We start from the raw sequence: 19284 nt of genomic DNA, 5'->3' as shown, positions 1-19284 counted from the left end.
GAGGGTCTTTCGGAAACAACTTCTCTACTCCTCGGGATAGGGTATGGTCTGCGTACACACTATCCTCCCCAGACCCCACTAGTGGGATTTTACTGGGTTGTTGTTGTTGTTGTTTTGGTGAGAAACAGTTTGTATTTGACTAATAAAAGCACTTCTGAGCAGCAATTAGTGTTTGGCCAAGCTTTTAAGAACTACTTCTAAATGTATTTTTCTCAAAAGTGCTTTTCAAAAAAGTATTTTTAGGGAGAAGCTACTTTTTTCTGCTTCTACAAAAGCACTTTTTTTCCCTCTAAAAACTTGGTCAAACACTTCAACTTCAAAAAAAAAAAGTGCTTTTGGCTTGGAGAAGCTTGACCAAACAGGCTAATAATGTTTGACGTGGTTAAATTTCACTGTATCCTTAGAGGAAACATGTGGACTTGAGGGGAGGAGGTGAGTAGAGTAGCATAAAAATATATTTTCCTAAAAAAATATATTTCTACTTTTTAACCAAACACTAAAAAATATTTTCCGAAATTTTTTTTTCACTCACTAATCAAACAAGGGAAAATAAATATAAAACCACTCATTTTCCATGAAAATATTTACAAGGAAAATATTTCCATGGAAAACATTTTCCTTCATACCAAACACACCCTTATTCTTGTTATTTTTTCAGTTTTCCTCTTCTTTTTTTTCCTTGATATGTGATGCATCCTTCTCATCGTTTTCTCTATGATTCAGCAAAGAAATTACAAAAACTGGAAGAACCAAAAAGAATGATTGACAAAGCAATTACATCTACACTCATTACAATGTTCACCAAAGGTCCAAAGCTATGAGTTGATAGTAAAGTCTGGCACCAGCAGACAAGACCTCCAGCTAATCCGCCAATGTACAATTCGGGCCAGTTGAGCTTGGATGAATTGCAAGTGAGACGCCCTTCCAAATTTTGAATCGACCAGTGATCCAAAGGCTCCATCAATGGCCATAAGCAAATACTTGGGAGATTTATTAACCTCAGATTATGATCCAAAACCTCAGAAAGATGATTGTTGTGGCTGAAAGATACAGTATCATACTTGGTCAATAAGAACATACAGTTGTTGTAGTTGGGAGTTGTAGCACCCAGCAGTAGTTCTTATCACTTTTAGTTAATGTGTTTCTTTGTCATTTGCAGTGTATCTGCAAATACAAAAGTAGGTACTGGAAGTTAATGCTACTGTTAGCATACCATTGGTTAAAAAGTGTAGTGAACTTTAAGTGCGTATCGCAAAAACTTAAACTAAGTAGTTTGCACATACTAGGCTTCTTTGGAAAAAATTTGACCAGTATATTCATTTCGAATAGTAAAACCATGTAGTTTATTCAATGCTTGAACCAATTCTAGTTTATTCAACGCTTGAACCAATTCTAAAGAGCAATAAGAATGTTATGACGGGCATTATGAAGTTTTAAATACAAACAAGTAGTTGAGACATTTCGTGTTGCTAGCGGCATCTAGAATTGATTGCGAAAAATAGTTTCCTTGTTCTTTCAAGTTTGTTGAACCATTACACTTTTCCCGGTGAGAAGTGCCCTAGCAAACTAGTTCCAATCACTTCGCTTCCTACCATTTCTTTTTCCTTTTACATTCGGTAGAATAATATACAGGTTTTATAAAGTCATATTGAATAAGTATTTATTGTTCTAAGAATAAGAGCTTTTAAGCATAGTTTTAATAATGAAGGCATAAGACGGTACGATTACCTCAATAGGACTATGGCCATGATAACGCAGTTCCTCATAAAGAATTAGCCATGAAATGTTATCCTGTCTCATTGTCCTCGAGACTGGAGTATTCTGAATCGTCATCATTTTCCCATTCAGGATCTTCATCCTCGTCACCATCAGACTCCAGCGATGAAGTTTCATCTTCACTCTGCACACATAATAAAAAGCAAGTTAATATGAATATTTTCACAATCATTATAATTTGATCTTTTCTTCTGGCAAGTATTTCGTTATTTTGATCCTAAATCCTGAAATAAAAAAGTTCACCATTCCTCCCCTGAGGGAGGACCCCGTCACTCCCTTCACTTCAAGGAACTATTAACAGTTAGGACAAGACGAAGCCCCGCAAAGTGGTCAGTTAAAGACAGTTCTTGACTATCATATAAGAAACTTCCAAGATTTTTCCTAGACAGCCAGAGAAATCGTTGTAAACTCACTTGGGAAAATTCTGAGGCATGATTGAACTGATCAAGTGCCTCCAAGTTGCTATTATTGATGTCTGCATTACCAACATCACCCTGTGGACATACAAGAAGAAGATCAGTTATCTAAAATGTATAGATAGTTGAAAACTTGAAATACACACTTTGAACTTCAAAAATACGGGTGAACACAGTGTAGCTGCAAATATGTTACACAAAAAGCAAATTTAATTCACAAAGCAACCTCAGTTTTTCCAGAGACTATTTTTCGCACCTTCAAGAGCCTCTCTTGACGAACATTAACTAGTCCCGCTGGTACTTAACAGATATGAAATATTTCAGTGATCTTTTTCTTAATAAGGTAATCAATATCCCACTGATGACAAAGTAAAACTGGGAGAAGATGAATTCAGACTTGCCTACAGTTTGAATTCCAGAGATATGTAACCAATGCTATGAAAAGATCCAGTTAGTATATAAAATTGGGTGTTATGATGTTATCAAGACGATGATGAATGAAAATCCCTCAGATGTGATCTTCTTTAGGAATTGTGGTTTACAAAGATCAGACTTAGACTTCTTTGTTGCATCTCTAAAAGATTCTGAACTGAAATTTTTAACTCCATCTAAGTTTAGTCAACTTCCGCACATTAGGATTTGGTCTTCTAAGAGATGGCAATCTTAATTTGGGAACATTTGTTTTATCTTATAATATTTAGAACTATATTTCTCTGCAAAAACTACTACATGGTAATTTATACGAATTATTAATGTTGGAATATAGAATATGGTTTTAAGAATATCTTCCTGCTATGCATGATCATTGGCCTTTGAAATATGACTAATGTAAAACACTCTGATCCCACTTTAAGTTTAGTTTGGCAATGTTTGTATGGTGGATAGTAGAAACACACAAGGAGGATTATGCACCTATAACTATAAGAATGGATCCGTTAATCTTTTTGAAAAGCTAATAGAGTTGTAGTCAGAAGCCTCCTGAAATGTTTACGGAATGGGGGATTTTTTTATATGAAGAAAACCATTTAATTATAAATCAGGTACTCCCTCTGTTTCATATTAAATGAGGTACTTTCCTTTTTAGTCTGTTCCAAAACAAATGATACATTTCTCAATTTGGAAATAATTCAACTTTAAACTCTTTCATTTTACCCATTTACCCTTAATGAGAAGCTTTTATAGCCACACAAATGTCATGGCCCCACAAACCTTTTACCCCTTAAGCTTTTAAGACCACAAGTTTCAAAAGTCTTCTTCTTTTTTCTTAAACTCCGTGCCGAGTCAAACTACCTCATCTAATATGAAATGGAGGGAGTATTTATTTCAAACAAACTGTTAGAATTTGCAGCTCAATGTGGAAATCAAAAAATAAACACCAAGAAATGAAGCATGAAGAATTGGACCATCTGTTGGAGTTGGGACTATAAGTAATCAAAGATACGTGAATTTATAAGTTCATATCTGACACATAGGCACAATAACTAAAGAGCCCAAATCAAGAGGAAGCAGAGTGAATGGTAACATGACAAATGGTAACAAAGGGTATATTAGCAAACTGTACTACATGAACGCATAACCCAAGCTCAGATTTTGTCTTACAATTTGCCTTTTCGTTTGCTCTATCGATGTCTCCAGCTCGGTCATATGCTGACTGAGAGCCTACAAGACAGAAACAAGCAGATTATCAGTAAAAGGTGAGATAACATCATTGTTTAATGGGACAGCTGACATGTATAAGATGAAAAACCTCGTAACGCTGTAGTGCCACTCTACGTTTTAGTGCTTTTGCTTTTGTCAGAAGGTTCCTTGGCCTGAGGCTGATTGGCCGCCTATAGTTCTTCCCGCGGTAGAAAATAAGAGCATAACCTTTTGGCACTCTATCTATTGCCACTAGAATCCCACCACTTTCATATTCCAAAAGTCTAGCTGTTTCTTCAACAAAAGCAAGTTCCTTTTCCTTAGATATTAACTTTACAAGTTCTCTGTGTTTCCAATGCAGATGCATGTTCTCAATAACACCATCAAAGACGCCACGAATACCTGGTAGGTAAGCATATACATGAGTTCTCAGTTAAAAACAGGATGTAATCAACAGATTGACCACAGTTTTTGTTACGTCCAAGAACAACGAAAACTCACCAAGAGGCAGGTATGACTTCATTCTTAATCCAACTCTACGGTACATGACCCTTTCCTCCTCTGTTATTGTTTCCAGGTCATCAGAAGGACCAGCAGGAATCCAGGAGTCCACAATCTTAGCTAAAATTTTCTCTGCTTTAAGCTTCTTCGCCTGGGACTGTTCACACATCACATAAAAACGACTACTTAATAGACAAAGGAATGGCAAAATGAAAATTGAGACAAGGCTAGGTAAAAATAACGTGGAAACAAGATTAAGGAAATAACTAAAAGAAATTAAATTTGGCAAGACATTTTCAGAAGAGCAAAACATTTAGGGGAAAAGAAGAATGAAGAAAAATATGAATCTCAAGAGAGTCCAAAAATATTAAAAAGCAAAGAACTTTTTGGAAAAACAAAAGCCTATAAAATATGAGGGCATAGTGAAGAATGACAGACAGCAAATCTAAAGAATTCTATAGCTCACCAGTTGAAACTTTCCGATAGCTAGATAGTACCACACTCCTAGATTGCACCAAATTTTTTTTCTTCAATAATAAAAAGGAAATCTGACGGATTTAAAAAAACACAACCATTTTCAAACAGAATGATAAGATAAACTGCAATAAAGGCAATGGGTTATCATGAAAAAAAACTAATGTGAGGAAACTTTTAGAAGCGCTATCATTCAAGAGATATGCTTTCAGATTAGCGGTGAGAAGATATACTTACAAGCTCAAGTTTATGTTCAAGCCGCTTGACTACTCTAGCAATCTTAGCTCTAGCTGCTTCTTTTAACATTTTCTCACGTTCTTCGTCAGATATTTCTCTTCCCCACCGAGCCTGAGCCTCATAAAATTCTGCTAAAGTACCAGCAACAGCCTGTGCATCTGTGGCCAACGGTGCTGCTTCAGCAGGCCCGCTCCGCGTTTTCTCTTCAACATCTTGGATCTGTTTTGTTATCTCTTGCCTTTCTGCTAAAGCAGCCGCAACAGTAGGTGGGAGGAAATCCTTTCCTCGATAAAAGATAATGTAATATTTGTTTCTCAGAAGTAGGACTCCCCCTGTTAATTTCTGAGTTACAGCTGAAATGTTAGCACTAATACTAAACAGATCTCCAATTTCAAAGGCATACAAGTATTATGTGCTGCTCAGTGAGGTGTACTTTTTACACCCCTATTCTACAATACATATACCCCCCCCCCCCCCCTTTCTTTTACAAAGTTTCTCTAATTTACGAACAAACCAGTCTTTCCATCCATACAATACAAGAATTCTCGTAAAAGCTCTACGTCTGCGGCAAAAAAAGGGACAAATGAAGCTTTATATCTGATATGAACTTCAACTATAGAGAAGCAATAATTTTAAGAAGTATCAATATTCCTATTATCACATCACTGTGTAATTGATATCAGTTGATATGTGATTCCAAAATAGGGCACACCCATAACTCATTGGTGATTACTGAAACACTTTGTAGTGTGAAGCTTAAGATGTGTCACAAGATCACATAAGACAGGATAAGGAGCGTGAGCTTTGTGGGCGAAAAAATCTGTACAGTCAAGTCAAGTATCAAGCCATGATGGGCTAAATACGGAACTTCAGAAGTGGCAGGTCCGCAGGAGTTATACCTAAGATGTCTCAGTTCTGTAACGTCTCTTCCAGACGACTTTTCTGGTTCACATAAACAGGATCAGCTTTTTCTTATTTTTTTCTAGAACTAAATTAGTGGTGTCTGCAGAATGGAAAAGGAAATGGAGAACACAAAGTGGAAGCCGATTCTCCTTTTTTTAATCAGATGGGAGCCAGTACTTTCTCTAGAAGTATTAACTTGTAAACATGAAACTTGGGGTGATATGACTAACAGCCTTAGGACCTAATTTCATGAAATTGGAATCCTCTCTGACGAAGATAAATAGTACTTCCAAATTCATGCACAAAGAATCAAAGAAGTCACAAACAGAAGCAACTAACATATCAAGACATTCTTTTCTATTTCTTTTTATTTGGGACAAAATCATATCAAAACATTCTAACACACCTTTAACTCCTCAGCCATCAGCTTGTTGTTTGTATTCTGAATTCCACGTTTGACTGCAATTTTAACAACTAAACTTTTCTCCCAAAGCTTGATTATAGCAGCAGCCAGCCCTTGATGATTTCTATTTCTCCCTAAAATGGACAACAGGAAGATAACCTATATTGTCACACTAAAAACAAAAACAGTAACGGTAGTTAGAGGGTTGAAATTTACCGAGAGCAAAATGACAAGGAAGTGATTTAGCAATTTTCCGTAAATTAGTCATTTCTGCATTTGTTAGGCGTGATCTCATTCCAGTAGGAAGAAGCCGGAAAGGTGTTTTATAGCCAGGAATTGTCTGGGGGAGCAAATCGGCATCAACAGGAAGTACCCCCGTACCCCACCAATCCTCATAACGTGGGCCTAAACCATCTAATAGCCTATTGAATTCTGCTTCCTCCTCAGTCATGCTTTGGACACGATGAGGATGAACTTGATTACGATTTTCAATAACTGGATTAGAGCTTTTGATGTCTTTTGCAATAGATTTGTCAGAGGAAACATCAGGAACAAAGAGAGCATTGCCGTTCTCATTCACGGATCGAGATCTCGAAGAAGGCCCCTCATAGTTACTTCCTCGATACACCACCATAACGCTCCCAGCCCTCCATATCACAAGCCCTCCTGTTCGACGCTGACAACCGGGAAAAAAAGAAGTTAGCCCACTGCACCTTTTCAATACAATATTTAGGTAAATTACAAATGACGATAATTGCTTGCAATATTTACTGGATAATTGCTCGAAAATTGTACTATTTATCTTTAACAAGATAATGATTGTATTTTTTTAATTGTTAGCAAGATAATAATTGTATTTTCAAACAAACTCAAGTAACTCTACATCTATGAATCTTTATGGAGAATGGCAGTCATTACTTTGAAAAGTAATGGACATATGAATAAAGCTCTTTCTTCATCGTAATGATGATTCCTATTATTGCTTCAGAAGTGTTATCTAATCTGGTTGGCGCTTTAGTTTAATAAGTGATCCATAGAATGTAATCTTGGCCAGCACTAGGACAATATATGAAGAACAAAATATGCAAGCAATCTTTTGGACACAAGTTCTGGAAATATTTAAAGAGTCAAATGAACTCATGCCAAAAGAAAGAAAGACAAATAGTAACAAATACTCCCCTGTCCCATTTTATCAGGCGGCGTTTGACTAGTTGCAGAGTTTAAGAAAGAATGTCGGACTTTTAAACTTGTGGTTAAACATGCCACAGACATTTGAGTGGTTATAAATCATCTCATTAAAGTTAAAATGGAAAGTTTAAAGTTAAATTGTTTCTAAATATAAAAAGGTGTGATTCTTGTCTGAACAACCTAAAAAAGGAAAGTACTTTGCATAAAATGGGTCAACATAATGCTATGAGGGTAAAGCCAAGTGCACCAACCTCAACAATCTCGTGGCCAGTCCTCATATCATGAGCCAAAACCTCATGAAACTTGAGCCTAACCAGCTCATTCTTCCTCCACGCATCGTGTATCTTCTCCAACACTGCTCCTGTAATCCCAGCCTTAGGTACACTAACCCTTTCTCTCAAAGTCATACCATTTCTCCTCAGCCTCCTCAATTCCTCATCCTCAATTGTTAGCTCAGCCAATGTTGGTGCCTTCACTGTCCTCCTCTTCCCTCCCCTCTGCTCCTCCACCACCACCTCTCCATCCTCCACACTCCGTTCCCACGGCAACAATGTATCATCTCCTTCATCATCATCACTCTCTCCCAATATCATATCCGGTCGAACCCAATCTCTCTTCAATAAATCCCCTAATTTCTCTTCTTCGCCGTTACTCGGCACTGCCGAACTAGAATTCAAATTCGAATTTTCCTCTTCTTCATTTTCATCTTCATCGTCAGAGCCTAATCCTAAGTTTCTCAAACGGAGTACAATCCTCTCTATGGCGGTGGTCCCTACTCTACTAGTGTTCTCGTCGAAATATTTAGTTTCTGTGTTGGAATCGAAGGTTCTAGAATTGGACGAATGTTCTACTGGAGGAGATGTGTTGGGCCATTTATTTAGCCAAGTAGAAGAGTGAGATTTGTTTGGCTTGGAATTCACAGGGGTAGAACTGGAATTTGAATCTCTGTAGGGTTTCCGATGCTCCCTGTAGTTGGTTCTGGTGTTGCCGCCGGTGCGGCGAAGAGATGAGAAGGGTTTAAGGAAAAGAGAGAATGCAGGTCGAGTAGAAGGACGAGAAAACGAGGAGAACAAATGTGGTGGCAATTCTGTGAATTTCGCCGTCGACAAGGCCATTTTCAATGAATTCAGTTTCTTCTTCTTCCGATTAGCTTCATAGTAGTGGGAAAAAATGGCTTCAGTTGGCAGAGCTTGACGATAAGATATCTATTCGGATATTTTAGCGGAGTCATATGTACACGTCAGTCTCCGAATCATAATGACCCGACCCAAGTGATTCTCTCCTCTTTGATCCAAGTCCTGCCATATCGGCCCGCAAAGTATAAAGGAATTTTTATATTCCTATACCATATAGGAAACCTTATTAACCTCAATATTTAAGGTTTGATATAATTACATTTAGTATATCAAATTATCAATTCTATACCATAGTGTATTTTAAGGATACAATTAATGCACCGTATATCCCTCCTTAATTCAAGGTACCGTATATCCTACCCCTCCCACGTTTCTCTCTCCCAAACCCTCACTCTCACTCACGTTTATGTACTGTTATTAAACATAAAGTATTGAGCAACGGCAAAAAGTATGATTATGATGATAAGTATCCGGATTTGACACATTCGTTGTTCGATGAAGAGGATGAATATTTAGGTGATCCAAATGCATCAGCTATAGATATGGTGAGGAATTTCAAAGAGGAAGAAGGACAGAATTTCGTACTAGAAGACGAGATCGATAATGTGCATTTATGAATGTGAAATCTGGTTTGCTCGAAGAACTCTGCGCCAGGAGGCTAGATTAATACCAACAATTGGGGCTAAACGTTGTGTGTTAACTTGCCTCTGTTTTTACCAATTTATTTTAATTTTGGGGCTAACACGGAAATGATGTTGCTTATTAAATTAAGATAAACTTCATCCACTGCCAGAGTAATGCTGGGCATTAAGATAAATCAGTTCAGAAATTGATTCCTCGACTTCCAGAATGAGCATTGTTTTACGTTTCAGTTGTGTAGAATATCCAGAAGGCAATTCTTTCGGGTTGGAGTTGAAGGATGTTTTAGTTAAATTCATTCAGATATGCAAAATCTGTTGTTCTCAGGCTTCCACTAGCTGGACACTCTTCTTTTGCATTGAAGATTGTACAAGTTGTCACAAACTTTAACTTAACTCCATGTGTTATTTCAATATTTGTTCTTCTTAAATCATAAAGATTCGTCCAATCTTATAAATGGAATTTTCGACATAATTGCGTTTTTTGCAGAAGATATGTAGAAGTTTTAGTCGTTTTTGATTTGTGAAAACAGAAAACAAAGCATCTACAATCAGAATACAAATAATCTACAATTTATCTACAAAATATCTACAAACTGGGTACATTGAATTTTTATATCCCAATTCCCATTCAGTTGTAGCATAATTGAGATTTTTGACATAATTGCGTTTTTTCAGAAGATTTGTAGAAGTTTTAGCCGTTTTTTATTTGTGAAAACAGAAAATAAAGTATCTACAATCAGAATACAAATAACCTACAATTTCTGCAATATGTCTTCTTCTTCTTCTTCTTCTTCTTCTTCTTCTTCTTCTTCTTCTTCTTCTTCTTCTTCTTCTTCGAGTTTCAATCTGAAATTCAGTCAAAACCAAGTCTAATTTCACCAAAACCCCTCAAAATTGAGATATAAACTCCAAACCATATTCCCGATTATTTTCAACAACACCCAATCCAAACAAATAATGATTTTTGAAAACCCAAATTTGAATTCAAAGCTTTCAAACTTTTTAATGGCTGTCAATGGTGGAATTGCTGCTCTCTTTTCATTTGCTTTGTATTACTGAAATTTGCGATTGAGAAATAGAAAGAGATGTAGAGAGAAGTCGGATATATATATGATATTTGGATAATTTTCTGTATTAATGATCTGGCAAATTACTAATGATTTCGTAGATAAATGAAACCCGTCACTAGTATTAGCCAACAGTTTGTTTCAAATTTTACATGACGAAGTGGATCTGCAAATATTAGGAGAAGTGATAATAGAAGATGAAGTTTCAACCACTAAAGATCAGAAATTTATTGCAAACGGGTAAAAAAGCTAATTCCGCCGGTAGTATTAGCCAACTGATTTAGCTAAAAGGAATGTCCTAGTTAATATTTGGTATTGTAATTAGTATTTAATGAATGGTATAATAATTGTAGAAAAACTGTGAACATGGCGGGTAAATATAAAACTATCCACATTTTTGATAATAAGGTTTTATATATGGTATAGGAAGGAAAAAGTCTCTAGTATAAACCCAATTACTGGGCCCAGAAAACTCAATGTGGACTGTTTAAGATGGGATAAAATTCACAAATAACCACTTTTCAGCCATGTAATTGAAAAAATAGCTATTGTTATGGAGTTTCAAAAATTTGAAGAATTAACCAAATAGTCCTCCATATAACTTCTTAAACTAAAAATAGCTGGAAGATGTATAATATATGTATAATATGCGCATAACTGTGTATAATCAATATATAATCTATGTATACCGGCTAGAAAAAGTAAATAGTGAATCTGACTGGTTATTTTTGTAACAATGATTGTCATAGAGTTCTACTGGTAAAATAAGGGATGTTCAAAATCGAACCGAAACTATTAACCAAATCGAGCCGATGGCTTATTGGCTTCGGATTATCGGAGTAATGGATGGTGAATGGGTTGAGATTTTATAATTAACGGCTTAACGGTTTGGGGGCGGATTACTCAATTTTCTTATCGAGTAAAACGTTAACCGTTAAGAATCTTTATATTTATACTTTTACCCCTATGTATATAAAGTACTATTAAAACCTAAATGGCTAAATCTCTAATTTCTAATTCTCAATAGAACTGTCGTCTAACTGTAGCCTCTAATCAGGAAAAGCTACTACAACTAACAGAGACAGCTTGAACTATACATTTGGCCGTTTGGTATTGATTGTTCAAAAATTTTCTATTTGGTTTAGCCGATAAACCGCCCGATAACCGTCTGATAATTGTCAATCCGATTCCAATCCGCCCGTTTTCTTACTGGATGGCTAGCGGATTACTACATTTGTAATCTGATAACCGATAAGCCGAACCATTAAGCTTAATTATCCGCCCGATAAGCACCCCTAGGTAAAATTTAAAACTCCATGATAGTGGCTATATTTCAATTAGATGGCTGAAAAGTGGCTAGTCTGCTCGATTCTGAAAGAAGCTTATTTATGAATATTTTTTCGAAGAACTTGGGCTAATTCTGGAATATAGAATAAAAAGCAAGCTGAGCATCCACTGAATTGAAATATATGGTGGAAGAAAAATGTAATTCTGACTCCTTATGGTGGAAGAAAAATGCAATTCTGACTCCTTATATATACAAACGTAACGTTTTTATCAACCAGAACAGAGAACTGACATTTATGCTTCTGCATTACAATTACAAAAAGTTAGCCTGCTGTTCTATGTCTGAAGCCACTGGTTTCATTTTGAAGGCGTGTGAAGGTATTTCCCTTCCAGTTAATATACACGATAATCAATTTTACAGCTTGAAAAATTCAACAAGATTGATATGGACCCTATGACCTATCTAGTGGAAAAATCATATATTGTATATTAACAAAAAGGAAAACAATGGGATTGCAGTTTTTTCAAGGGAAAGTAGGTCTTCTACCCAAAGCATAGGAAGGTGATGAATTAATGATTTCCTGGCCAAGTTCATTTATCTTGTTGAGCAAAAGTGTTTGTTCAGTCTCAAGCTGGACCATAAACTCCTCTTGGGAGTCGTGTAGGCTTTCCATTTCGTGCAACGATGCTGAAAGTCCTTCGAGATCATCGTCTTCTATAAACGACTGGAACTTGATCATCATTTGCTTCATCTGATAGAATCCATCATCAACAGTAAATATGTCAGCAAAGTGTTGAAGAATTTGGTGTCAAGTAATCGACTGAATGTAATGACGTAGGGACCTGCTCTTACCTGGTTAGAAATTTGGCGGCGTGCTTTGGTCACTGAGGACTCAGAATCTACGCTTGTTTTCTTTTCTAGATCAGGAACTTTGCGTGTGACTTGAATATGGATCTCTCCCTTCTTCACATTTTGAAGTGGTATCCACTTGTCAAACATTTGATTTGGAGGCAACCTTTGGTACTCAACAACACAATCACCTATGCTTGCTGTTGGCAGTAAATGGTTGTGGTCCTTAACATGCAACTCTAGGGGACTCCCATCATCGGGAAATTCTAATGTCTGGTGCCATTGAGGATGCAAAGTTTTGTACATAACCTGCAAAGAATCCAGGATGGATAGAAAAATCCTGTTAAACATTCATATTTTTCAATATAGACCAGAGATAGCCATTTCCACTCTCCTATTCTCTTTGCAGCTCTAGTATTTTGCAGTAATGGTTTCCGAATAAGTTTCAACAATTCCAAAAAGGTCTATATTTGATGATACAGTTTGTTTGCAACACTAGCTTCAGCATGAAACAAAAAACCTTCAGCAAATAATAGAAGTGTGAAAAGAAAACGACAAAAAGCATTCTCTCTAAATTCTAACCTTAGTTCTTCTCTTCAAATTGCCATATTGTACCCTCACATAAGGATCACTGGTTCCTCGGAGATCAGCAGCAACAAGGTCTTTTGCCTCAATGAGAGCAACTTCAACCCAACCATTGGAAGAACTACCATTTGAACCCTAAAAACACCAGTCAGAAGGAAAGTGGCATCATAATCAAGAACATGAGCATGTAAGTGTATCGTTTTCCTTTTACTCTCGGGGTTTTTTTTTCTCATATTAATCTGAAATGCCTTCTTTCTCATCATTTCCTCATTAAATTACTAAATGACCAATAACAGCTATGATCGAGAATACCTTGGATCCTTCATAGTCATCAACTCTGATTGCTTCTATCTGGAGCCGCAATTCTCCAGAATTCACTTTCTCGAGAGGAATCCACACGTCCCTCGGGGACCCCTCTATAAGTCCTTCTAAGCTTACTCGTGCACTACCAATGTTCTCATCTCCAAACATCTCCTCAATGAAGCACTTTATCTTCAGATATTCACCACCACTTATTTCATCAAATTCAAACTTCTGATTCCAGGTAGGATCTGAAGTATGTGAAACAGTTCTCGTTTTCTTCAGAGCCTGAGAAAAAGTTTAAGGATCACTACATATTCCCTCAAGCTCCCTTGTATTGTATTATTAAAAGAGCTTTAGTACTCCATATCTAAAACAATTCATGAAAGGCATCAATCAAGCACATACACAGGAATTTAGTTTTGGAGAAATGATATTTCAAGTGACGAGTTCTGTGAGGAAAAAAGAGACATACCTTCCCGTACTGGAATTTTACGTAACAGCCAGAACCAGGCTTTCCAAATTTATCTTTTGATGGAAGGTCCTTTCCTTCAACTATTGTCACAGAGATTTTTCTTCCTGTTCTAGGTAGAAAACTTGATGTACCATTGAGTGAATGCTGAGAGCTGATAGGTAAACCGTTCGAGCTATCTGAACCATCAGCGAATTGCCATTCCTTCAAGATGAGTTTCACTGTCAACTGAAACAATCATTTAAAACAAAGAAATTAGTACTACATAACTCCGTATCTACACCAAATAAAAACACAAAGAATGAACATCACTTTCTTTGTCATTTCAATCCTTCTACTTCCAGTGGAGCATATCCTAATAAGCCAGTCTCACATGTGAAGAGAAGTTGTTCGCTAGAAGCAGGACAAAGAACTAGTTATGTGGTACATATAACCTAAGTATTATTATTGGTTGAAGAGAAACAGACAGAATGAACGGGAAACTCGACTTGTTAAGGTCCTTCTGGAAAGAGAAATAAAGGGGAAGGACTTTTCTTGACTAGATTTGAACAACGCATGCAAGACGGCTCCGTGTAGGAGTAGAGGGTACATGGAAAAAGGAAAATTTAGACTAAATAAAATACGGAAATTCTATGCTAAGTTCCTAATCCTACTGTGTCAATTACAAATTTTGAGAATTGATTCTCTTCCAAGATCATCAAGTTCTAATACCATATAAAAAGAGGGGAAAAACACTTACCGAGTTGAAGTTGAACAATACAAGAGGACGTACATTACATGAAATTGGGAAATCATAGACTACATTAAATACGAAAATTTTATGCCAAGGAAAGTTTCCCATTTCTCGGTATTCTTTAAATATGACACAGCACTAATAATATTCTCTTTGACTTTCAATAGTCCTGTCTCATTTAGGAAGTTTAATCGTTCTAACTAGACATTGACTTGAACTTTCAGAGCTGTAAGCAGGATAAGACAATCCATATTTTACTACAAGTGTCCTGCCTCTGACGGTCCAAAAGAATCTATGATACCACGAAAGGATACAAATTGAAATGCACCATGTTTATGATGATAAGATTGTGAATAATACCGTTCTGTGTTATGTTTTTTGCATTATCATTATCAACTACACAATTTGCAGATGTGGAAGCTCAAACGAAGCCAAAGTATAGTGTAAGGAGAATTATGGGGGCTGCAATTTTATAAAATACCATAGTTTAAAACTAGATTCCTACCTCTCCTGAATTAATCCCCTCAAATGGAACCGTCATTTCAATTTCTTTACCACAAAACTCAGCACGCCTGGCTATAGCAGCGGAGACAGCTCCCGCCGCCCAAAATATTGTTGAATCATCTGCAACATATCTCATCTGTTTCATAAAGCCATATCACGTGTCAAATGCCACTACAGAGTGATAGAGAACCAATAAATGTTTCAGCCCGTAAAATGAGCGAACTGAAAAATTAATGCAGTAAGGCTCACTCCTTGCTGCTAATTCATAGTTTATGTTGGAAGATAGAAACAAGAAAAAGATGTCACTGATCTTTAATTGGAATTGACTAACAACAACTACGTCCCTAAATTGGATGCACTATCATCCCAACTTTTACCCGTCATGCTATGACATTCAAGTCAACCTTGAAATTATTTTGATACTATGTCACACGGACCTTCATTTGCCCAAATATACCCGTGTACGACGAGTGTGATAAGGGTGTGGGTAAGTCATGTAGATCCTCCAGAGTACACTAAAAATTAGCAAAACACTGGACACACTTGTATAGGATACTTAAACAAACTTGCATGAGATACATACCCATAAACAAGTCATGGAACAGACTTTAATATATAAAGCATGGGTTGTAGCATATTAATTTACATAGATTCACCTTTATTTCACAGCTTGTCAGATAGTCATACTTCACACTGCCAGGAGTACATTCAAATAAATTGAACCTAATTGTTCCTGCATCCTCATGTAGAGTCATATTGAACTTTGAGTCCCATCTAGGGCAGGATCCTGGTCTGACATCTGTTTTCCTGGTTAATTCTTCAAGTTCAACCTCGACAAATGTCCGCAAATCCTTGTAATCATGGAGATTTTCCACATAACCATCTGTCGATGAGCTTTGTTTCCTGGAAGGGCTACTCCTCAGGTTACTTCTTGACAATTTGCTGGCAGACATCACAGTCACTGAGAGTACACCAGCGACAGCCCTTTTGAATAAATTTACCGCAGGCAAAGAAAAACAATTACGGCGAGGTTCAACCATCCTCTTAGATAAGGAGTCATTAACAAGTTTAACCTGTGAAATAAAATAAGCAAAATAATTAACTTACTAGTAACGAATCAGAATACTTCTGTAAACTGAGGATAGAGGGAAAGGTCAATAACGTAGAAGCGATAAGCTTTAGTGATTGTAATGGGATATGTGTGGTTAAGATTAGAAACTTTACTGCCCAGTTGGGGTTCGGGAAGCAAGATGTCATATTGTAATAAATCAGTCGCATACCAGCCATGCAGAAACACCTGGCAGCTCAGTTGCTGGAAGAGATTGGCTTCCACCACTTCCAAATGCAACGCCTATCCTAACCTCCGGAGGTGCCACAAATGAGTATAAAAATGCTCTTCCATCTAGAACTGGCACTAAGCGGAGCTGTAACAGTTGAAGTAAAGAACTGTTAATTCACAGCAGTAATTCTAGTAGCAAAGGAAACAGCAGAACTTTAAGAATGAAATATGACCCTTAAGTAAATTCTTTTGAAGCAGAGCTGTTTGAGCAAAGCTACTCCACTTCTGCCCTAAATCGAGGTGTAGAAGGTAAATATTTATGGTATAGTTGTAGGCTTATGGAACGATAAATACCCACAAAAAATTAACTAAATGAAGTACTTGCATAATTATCATTCTTTTAGCTGAACTTATATATTTCCAAGAGGCTGAAAAGGTAAAAATGTACGTACATCACCCTTGATGTGGATACTGTTAATAACTATGCGAGCAGTCCCCATTAATGGCTTTCCCAACTTGGCAAGCAACATGATACTGATATCGGTAGTGTCCCAGTCAAAACCAAGATGCACAATTCGCTGCCCATAAAGGTAATAGTCAGAATACAGATCTTATCCATTTTTTGTAAACAAAGGGAAAAGAAAAAGGAAAGAAAAGAAAGTTAGAACCAAACCTGATCACCGGAAGTTGACCACCGTATCCCACGAAGCCCTAAGAGCGGAGGTTTAGAACCAAGTGAAAATTCTAGTAATTCAATCTTTTCCTACAATCATGATCAAATGAGCTATCAGTTCTTGTAATTTAGGCAACATTTAGTACTTCTAGTACCAATCGTCATATGAAGGGAAGACAAGAAAACTCACAATCAACTTTGGTTTTCGTTGTTTCATGCGTCTCTGCGTCATAACAATTAAAAGAAGAAAAGGCAAATATTTAGATAACAGAACAGAAACTTAAGTCTGTGCAAAAAGAAAAGCAGTGTCATCATGGAGCATCACATATGCATTATATTTATCCTATCCACTTTTTCCATCAACACTCAACTACGCATCAGTTAAGATTCCACTGCTTGTTGAGCAAAATGCAAGCACCTGCACATACAGAGATAGGTACAAAACAAAGTAATTTACCTCAACAATAGAAGAGAACCTCAAAGAAAGCCTTGGGCTCATATAAGTAGGCCAAATTTCAATTAATAGCTTATTCAGCCACTCACACTGCTCCAAAGGGGTTGTTGGCTGTAGAAGGCAAAAAGAAAAGAGAATGAGCAAAATAAGCGTAACGCATTAACCTAACTCATTCAGGAAAGTGTGGCAAAGAAAATGGCAATGAAATTACTGATGTCTCCAGCAACACTTGCATCCATTTCTTATTCAAGTCTTCTGCAAGAATTTTGCGCTGGTAACTTCCATACTGCAAATAGAAAAGTTGGTGCTTGATTAGAGCCTTATATACCTTTGTCTCTATTCAAACTATAATAGGACACACATTCTTGGAGAGGAAGGAGAGTCTTGGCGTAACTAGTAAAGTTGCTGCCATGTGACCAGGAGATCATGGGTTCGAGCCGTGGAAACAACCTCTTGCAGAATGCAGGGTAAGGTTGCGTACAATAGACCCTTGTGGTCCGGCCTTTCCCCGGACCCGCGCATACGGAGAGCTTAGAGCACCGCGCTGACCTTTTTACATTCTTGGAAAAAAGACACTAAGCAGAATATTGCCAAGCTGATAACATTAACTAATAAAAAGCCATCACATTACCAACACTGAAGAGGATTTTAATAGCAGATATTTTGATAAAATCTTACTGCAACATGGAAATAACGATCTTCTACACATTGATTTAGAAATAACTCAAAAAAAAATAAAAGTTTGCTTGTCGGTGGAGATATGAAAGTACAAAAACACAGATGACATCTGAAGAAAAATAAACAAAAAAAGATCAAGCAATATGTCACCAGGAAAATATAATACTTCATTCCGTATAGATCCAAGAATTTGTTAAAGATCAATATAGCTGAAGAAATTCACATCCCAAATTAAACCAATCAAGTGAAGGCAAATAAGAGAGAAGTGTTAACCTGAAAAACTGCCCAGACAGCTACGGCAAGAGGAACCCAATTAGTGAGAGAGAAAATCCACTTCTCTATCCCCCAAACAACTAAAAATATTGGAATTACAAATGGAAGAATTGGTTTATCAGCTAACAACTGATTCAAGAAATCCATAGCTTGTCTCACATCCAAACAACTTGCTCTCTTTTTCTTCACCATCTAAATACTATGCAACTACAGTACCCAAATTCTCAATAGCAATACTGCACTTGATCAACTTTAGCTTTTTTACCGCATTCCAAGAAAATTCAACTTGTCTTTTTCACTTGTTTCACAAAACAGAGAAATGAGAATTTTTTTTTATTGACTTGGGAATAAGAAAGGAAAATAACTGAAGAACATATACCCCTATTGAATCCGTTAAGAAAGCAGAGGGAATTCAGAGAGACGGCTCAAAGACTTAGTTTTTGCGCCTTTTCTCTGTCCAAAATGGAGACTAAGCTACAAGATGGAAACCAAGAAGAAAAGTCCAAGTCAACTGAGTCGCCTTGGACATGCTACTTCAAGAACTTTACACGTTGGTAAATAATTAATTACTAATACCTCCCTTTCAAATTAAATGAGAAAAAAAAAACTGACTTTTGAAATTTGTGGTCTTAAAAGCTTAAGGGGTAAAGTTTTGTGGGGCCATGACTTTTGTGTGGTTATAATTAAGGATAAAATGGCTAAAATGAGGAGTTTAAAGTTGAATTATTTCCAAATTTAGAAATGTGTCATTTATTTTGGAACAGACAAAAAAGGAAAGTAGTTCATTTAATATGAAACGGAGGGAATATGAAAAAG

The 19284-nt window shown here is 36.7% G+C and overlaps 2 protein-coding genes across 3 annotated transcripts; both read right to left on the bottom strand.

Annotated features, from left to right (window-relative positions):
* Positions 551-8747, bottom strand: LOC109223888 (CRM-domain containing factor CFM3, chloroplastic/mitochondrial). 2 transcript variants are annotated; one of them, XM_019388360.1, is made up of 10 exons: positions 7788-8747; positions 6565-7024; positions 6352-6482; positions 5043-5384; positions 4332-4488; positions 3940-4232; positions 3792-3851; positions 2190-2270; positions 1729-1900; positions 551-1164 (listed from the first exon to the last, which is right to left on the bottom strand). In XM_019388360.1, exons 1-9 carry the CDS (start codon positions 8649-8651, stop codon positions 1787-1789), a joined length of 2502 nt encoding a protein of 833 aa, XP_019243905.1. In that variant the 5' UTR covers positions 8652-8747; the 3' UTR covers positions 551-1164; positions 1729-1786. The 2 variants fall into 2 exon arrangements, with proteins under 2 accessions (XP_019243905.1, XP_019243906.1); XM_019388361.1 differs by having other exon boundaries at positions 551-1040.
* On the bottom strand, positions 11886-18997 carry LOC109223887 (synaptotagmin-5). The gene is made up of 14 exons (XM_019388358.1): positions 18469-18997; positions 17729-17803; positions 17521-17628; positions 17254-17286; positions 17064-17153; positions 16843-16968; positions 16392-16535; positions 15768-16184; positions 15113-15247; positions 13878-14102; positions 13415-13690; positions 13100-13237; positions 12521-12826; positions 11886-12419 (listed from the first exon to the last, which is right to left on the bottom strand). Exons 1-14 carry the CDS (start codon positions 18658-18660, stop codon positions 12192-12194), a joined length of 2493 nt encoding a protein of 830 aa, XP_019243903.1. The 5' UTR covers positions 18661-18997; the 3' UTR covers positions 11886-12191.

Source organism: Nicotiana attenuata, chromosome 3 (genome assembly GCF_001879085.1).
Source record: "Nicotiana attenuata strain UT chromosome 3, NIATTr2, whole genome shotgun sequence".
NCBI lineage: Eukaryota > Viridiplantae > Streptophyta > Magnoliopsida > Solanales > Solanaceae > Nicotiana > Nicotiana attenuata.
Note: the sequence above shows the minus strand (reverse complement) of the source record. Positions and strands in the feature narration are given on the sequence as shown.

Excerpts from the sequence above, each read along its gene's own strand:
- LOC109223887 (XM_019388358.1), bottom strand. The coding sequence starts at position 18,660 with ATGGTGAAGAAAAAGAGAGCAAGTTGTTTGGATGTGAGACAAGCTATG. Across the intron at positions 17,804-18,468 it reads CTGTCTGGGCAGTTTTTCAG|TATGGAAGTTACCAGCGCAA; the intron begins GTTAACACTTCT and ends TTCTATTTGCAG. Across the intron at positions 16,185-16,391 it reads CAGGTGTTTCTGCATGGCTG|GTTAAACTTGTTAATGACTC; the intron begins GTATGCGACTGA and ends TTTATTTCACAG.
- LOC109223888 (XM_019388360.1), bottom strand. The coding sequence starts at position 8,651 with ATGGCCTTGTCGACGGCGAAATTCACAGAATTGCCACCACATTTGTTC. Across the intron at positions 7,025-7,787 it reads CTGGCCACGAGATTGTTGAG|CGTCGAACAGGAGGGCTTGT; the intron begins GTTGGTGCACTT and ends CCCGGTTGTCAG. Across the intron at positions 3,852-3,939 it reads TGGCACTACAGCGTTACGAG|GCTCTCAGTCAGCATATGAC; the intron begins GTTTTTCATCTT and ends TCTGTCTTGTAG.